We start from the raw sequence: 5,213 nt of genomic DNA on the forward strand, positions 1-5,213 counted from the left end.
GGTTTAACAAAATCAAATAAACCATTCTCAACCGTAAAAATTCTCTACCTTTTTCAGGTAATTATATGATTGGTTTGTTTTACGATTCCGTGTTTTTCTTCCCTTCATATTAGGGATGACAAAAGTTAGGCATGCCACTACTTGAGTAGGGTCCTATACCACATCCGTTCCCGTATTCTCATGATAACATCCAAATCTGGCCCATAACCAAATCGAGACCAGTTTGGTGTTTTATATATGACATTACTACCTTGTCAAAATCGGGCTTGATGCTTTTGTACCGAAAGGTAGAATTCAGTGGTTTTAACCCTGATTAGTGAAAATCGGTTTGGTGAATTATACCTAAAACGAATCAGTATTTCGATTTCGATCCATTTTATTATTTCGGCTCACTGGACGGAACTGACGGTTCGGCCATACAAGACTTTAGAAGCCCATTAGTGATCATGTCCAGTATAGACGACCAACAGAAGCAATTTATATTACCAATCGGTCATCCCCAATTTCTTGCTGTTACTGCCAAGCACAGTGTTGTGGAAACAATGAAGAACAGTAATAATCCCGCAATTTCCTCAAATCTGCGGCAGATTTCAGAAACTTTATCAAACATTCACCAACAATTCACCACCAATATTTCAGAATCTAAGTACTTACCCCCCGAAGTTTGGACTCTGATTTTATCAACATTGCCGGCGAAAACCCTATTAAAATTCAGGTGCGTATGTAAATCTTGGTGCTCTATTATCGATGACCCTGATTTCATTCAATTACAGTTTCGACTTTGCAAAATCAATTCTGGGAATAATCAATTATTGGTTTCCCTCGAGGGTTTGGGGCGCAATCGAGATAAAGGGTGTTTGTTGACAGTTTGTCAGCCTGAAACACTTCAAAGCACCGGTCTCATTTTTAGTAAATCTGATTCGTACCGCTACCGTATTTTAAGTAGCTGTAATGGGTTGCTGTTAGTGGTACAACATCGCCCTGATGGTTCTCATATAGAATTGAGATTGTGGAACCCTTGTCTTCGCAAATCGTTTCTACTTCCTACTTGCCCACTCCACAATCACAATTGTTGGTATTTGTTAGGGTTTGCCCCTGATAGTAAGGATTTTAAAGTGGTTGCATTAACATTTGAAAAACGTTTGGGTATACGGCCTAGGAAGATGCTTTTTGTAGTTTATTCACTCCATGATCAACTATGGACTATTAGAAATCTGAACACTACTTCCGTTACTTGTATCGCTGTGCTTTATTCTCTGTCAAAAGCTTTGTTCTTTCGAAGAGCAGCATACTGGCTTGCAAAAAATGATTACCAAAGGGATGAACCAACTCATCTTGGTTCCTTTGATTTTGAAAAGGAAAATATCGACTTTTTGGAACTGCCATTTAGTTTGGACGAAACAGGCTTCTACAGGTTACTGTTTCTTCTTGGGGAGTCATTAGCCGTTTTTAGTATTTCCAAGGTAACTTCCAGCATATGGGTGTTAGAACAAGACAATGAAAAGGGGCCGTGGACTCTATGGTTTTCAGGGAAATCAACTTCAGATGCTTATCAATTGTTCTTCGACTGCATTATTCGTCATATAAAGTTGTTCTATATTGGGAGTGATGGTGGCTTTTTTGTTTGCGGGGACAAGGCTTATAATATAGCTAGTTGCCAAGTAAAGAAGTTGATAAGTACACCGAGCTTCTATTTTCAACTGGAAGCGTATTCCGAGAGCTTGGTGTTGTTCAAAGAATCCGGAGCCCGTGATTTGAGGGATTTCCCATGAACACTAGAATATTTCTCCTCCTATCAGTACTATGTTTTGTCTTACCAGTTACCACTAGTTTTGGGAAGAACCTCTCGCTGTTAGTCGACTAATCTTGAATATGTCAATTGTTTCTCATTGCTCTTGCTACTTGATTCGTGAGAAATTGTATTATTCCTAGCATATTGCTTTTTTTATTGGCATCCCCCTGGTTTTGTATGGCTCGAAACTGCTGATACGAGTTTATATTATCTTATGTCGTATGCGTAGAATTTTTATGTGCAATTTCTCCTATATGAATGAATTATGAATTTGCTTTCATGCTGCGTTATAGATTCTTACAAGTGATCTGACTGGGTTTCTTTAGATGTTCTTGGCTACTCATTTTGACATGGTACATGGAAGTCGCTGGTATATGGAAGTCGCTCTATGTCTACGCATACACCCCAAACTAACCCTTCAACTAAAATCTAGTCATTTTTTTTAAGGAAAAGATTAATTTATTAATAAAACGTCAAACGGCACTTACAAAAGATAGGTATAATCGAAAACAATTCTAATAGAAACCGAAAGACAAATTTCTCCTGTAAAACTACGGATCTCTCGGCTCGTCCTTGTATCGCTCTCTTCAGGTAGCTTTTTTGTTTGATTCATTGATTGAGAAAATTTACTTCTACTGGCACCATAGATCGCTGACGAATAACGCATATTCATTGTAGAGTCTTATGATGACTCATCAACAAACCGCTCTTATCTATAATTCCAATAATAATACTAAACCCTACAAAGACAAGGACTGAAAAACTCCGAAAATAGAGATGGAAAAACGGATCTCACGAAAAGGGAGACTTGTATTGATTAATTCATAATACTCGTATTTCATACTAGTAATTGATAAATGAAACTATTTAAGGGCTTACCATTGATCAATAATGGAAGCCCAAATTTGGTTGATGACGGAGGCTAGGATTTTTTTTAGAGAGGAGGAGAGATTTTTTTGTCTTATCTCAAATCGAGTCATTTTTTATATTAGGTATGAGAGAAGATATAACTCACGGCACGACACAATCCACTGCCGCCCTTTAAACCCCACCCACTTCTCCAAGTCCCATCTACAACAACATTTAACACCACCACCCTAAGTCCCACCAGACTCGTTTGTAGCCCAGTCCGACCCGTCCCATATCCCAACCCGGCTACGAGTCCAGGAAATTAAATGAGGCCCACCAAAACCCGCCCTGTAGCCTTACTTGGACCAGTTCCGACTTCCGAGTCCACCACCACCCGGCCTGGTCCATATCTTGGGCCGGTTTTGGGTTGGCCAAACCCTAAATACCCTAAGTCCTAACCCACCCGGATATGATTAAGTACATCTCCATTACGCAAAGGAAAAACCCTTTTTCTGGTGCTCGAATTAATTCACTCTTTGCCTCTTTGCCAAACTGGTCACTCGCCTCATCTCGTGTAAGTTCTATTTTGGCTACCACAGTAGCAAGTACAGCAATTTGGCTGATTTGTGCATGTTTCACGTTTGTTTGTGTTTAATATCATTTCGTCTAATTGAATTAATGTTTACTTCTTTGTTAATGTCTATCTTAATTTAGATTATAATGAATTTTATTGTTGTCGTAACAGGTTAATATGGAGAGTTTCATCAACGATAATATCGAAACTGAAAAAAGTGTTTCAGCGGTTGAATTAGAGCCTTCTCAACCGAAGAGGGAGAGGAAGAGAAAGAGGCGAGGCAAAAAGAAAGTCGATGTAAGTGACAAAACGATCTAATTACCATGATGATGAATGGCTTTCGATTATTGGTTGGGCCTGATTCACTTGACAAAATCAAATAAATCATTTTCAGCTGCAAAAAAGTCGTCTGTCTTTTTTTTCGTAATTATTATGGTACATGGGTTTTTTAGGCTTCATGTTGATCTTTTCTTCTTGTTAGGAAAACGCAGACACAGTAAACAAACCAGCCGAGACAGCAACAATGGGAGCAGAAACTCCAAACACACCCACTTCAGTGAAGTACAGGGGTGTTAGGCAGAAAAAAGGGGGGAAATTTTCGGCTGGGATTCGACATCCTATTCTCAAACAGCGCATTTGGTTGGGGTTGTTTAATACTGCTATAGAAGCTTCTGAGGCTTATGAGCTTAAGAGGACGGAATTTGAGGCCCTTCTTGCGGAGAAAAAACTGAATGCTTCTTCTGTTGTTTCCGTCGATTCTGAAAGTGTTTTGTCCAACAACTCTCTTCCTGTACTGCCTGAGATTGATACTAATTCCAATTCACAAACCAATGGAGTCGATATTTCTGATGCTTCTGATACTAAGGTTACTCCAAACACGGGCACTTCAGTGAAGTACAGGGGTGTTAGGCAGAGAAAATGGGGGAAATGGGCGGCTGAGATTCGACATCCTGTTTTTGGTAAGCGCATGTGGTTGGGGACTTTTAATACCGCTATAGAAGCTTCTGAGGCTTATGAGCTTAAGAAGAAGGAATTTGAGCCCCTTCTTGCGGAGAAAAAACTGAATGCTGCTGCTGCTTCTGTTGTTTCCGAGGATTCTGAAAGTGTTTTGTCCAACAACTCTCTTGCTGTACTGCCTGAGATTGATACTACTTCCAATTCACAAACCAATAGAGTCGAAATTTCTGATGTTCCTGATACAACGGTCATGGATTCTAATGCAAAGGAGGAATGTGATGTGATTCCTTATGTGAGCACTATTAAGGAGGAATTCCAAAGTGACATTGGCCAAGGTCATGACTTGGAAATGGAGCTTCGTTCCTCGCTCTTGTAAACGGCTTTGATGAGCTATGTAACGGCTTTCCTCCTATAGACCGTTTTATCAGTAGCGGCTTTGATGACCTTGGACACACTGATCTTCCTGATTTTGATTTCAACATGGAAAACAATGAGCTTGCATGGATTGAAGAATCTCTCAATTTCTCAACAGCAACAGCCATGCTGTCCTGAAGTTTTGTAGCTCGTAATGATTAGTATTAATATTAATATTTTATTAATTTATAGGCCTGTATAAACAAGTATTGGGTTTTGAACTAAGCTCTCGAGTTACGGTTTTTTTTTCTAGTAAGAAATATTTCCAGAGGAATGAGCTTTCGGGTGTTTTACTGCTGATTTTCTATACATCTTTTCAGTATATCAGGACTGTTCTGAATTCTGATACCAAAAAAAAAAAAAGAACTCCAATGCCAGAACATCTCAAAAGTCCCGTGCAGACGAATCACCCATCACTCACATAGTAATATACAAGATGTGAAACTTGAAACCGTTGTTTGCAACTTAGATTGAAGAGAGCAATCACAGTTTTATGGATTACCGGCGACTTCCCTGTAAACATGTCAAAATGAGTAGCCAAGAACATCTCAAGTAAGTAACCAAGTCGGATCACTTGTAATAATATATAATACACAACACGTCAACACAGCATGTAAGCTCATTCAT

The 5,213-nt window shown here is 39.2% G+C and overlaps 2 protein-coding genes across 2 annotated transcripts; both read left to right on the plus strand.

Annotated features, from left to right (window-relative positions):
• The first annotated feature begins 446 nt into the window (after window positions 1–446).
• On the plus strand, window positions 447–1,772 carry LOC141587228 (F-box/kelch-repeat protein At3g17530-like). The gene has a single exon (XM_074408683.1). The coding sequence runs from the start codon at window positions 447–449 to the stop codon at window positions 1,770–1,772; it is 1,326 nt and encodes a 441-aa protein (XP_074264784.1).
• A 1,338-nt stretch (window positions 1,773–3,110) lies between these two features.
• Window positions 3,111–4,860, plus strand: LOC141587238 (uncharacterized). The gene is made up of 3 exons (XM_074408691.1): window positions 3,111–3,215; window positions 3,387–3,512; window positions 3,697–4,860. Exons 1-3 carry the CDS (start codon window positions 3,111–3,113, stop codon window positions 4,546–4,548), a joined length of 1,083 nt encoding a protein of 360 aa, XP_074264792.1. The 3' UTR covers window positions 4,549–4,860.
• The last annotated feature ends 353 nt before the right edge of the window (window positions 4,861–5,213 follow it).

The sequence above is a fragment of the Silene latifolia genome, chromosome 1, assembly GCF_048544455.1.
Source record: "Silene latifolia isolate original U9 population chromosome 1, ASM4854445v1, whole genome shotgun sequence".
In the NCBI taxonomy this organism is placed as follows: domain Eukaryota; kingdom Viridiplantae; phylum Streptophyta; class Magnoliopsida; order Caryophyllales; family Caryophyllaceae; genus Silene; species Silene latifolia.

Excerpts from the sequence above, each read along its gene's own strand:
- LOC141587228 (XM_074408683.1), top strand. The coding sequence starts at position 447 with ATGTCCAGTATAGACGACCAACAGAAGCAATTTATATTACCAATCGGT.
- LOC141587238 (XM_074408691.1), top strand. The coding sequence starts at position 3,111 with ATGATTAAGTACATCTCCATTACGCAAAGGAAAAACCCTTTTTCTGGT. Across the intron at positions 3,216-3,386 it reads GGTCACTCGCCTCATCTCGT|GTTAATATGGAGAGTTTCAT; the intron begins GTAAGTTCTATT and ends TTGTCGTAACAG. Across the intron at positions 3,513-3,696 it reads GAGGCAAAAAGAAAGTCGAT|GAAAACGCAGACACAGTAAA; the intron begins GTAAGTGACAAA and ends TCTTCTTGTTAG.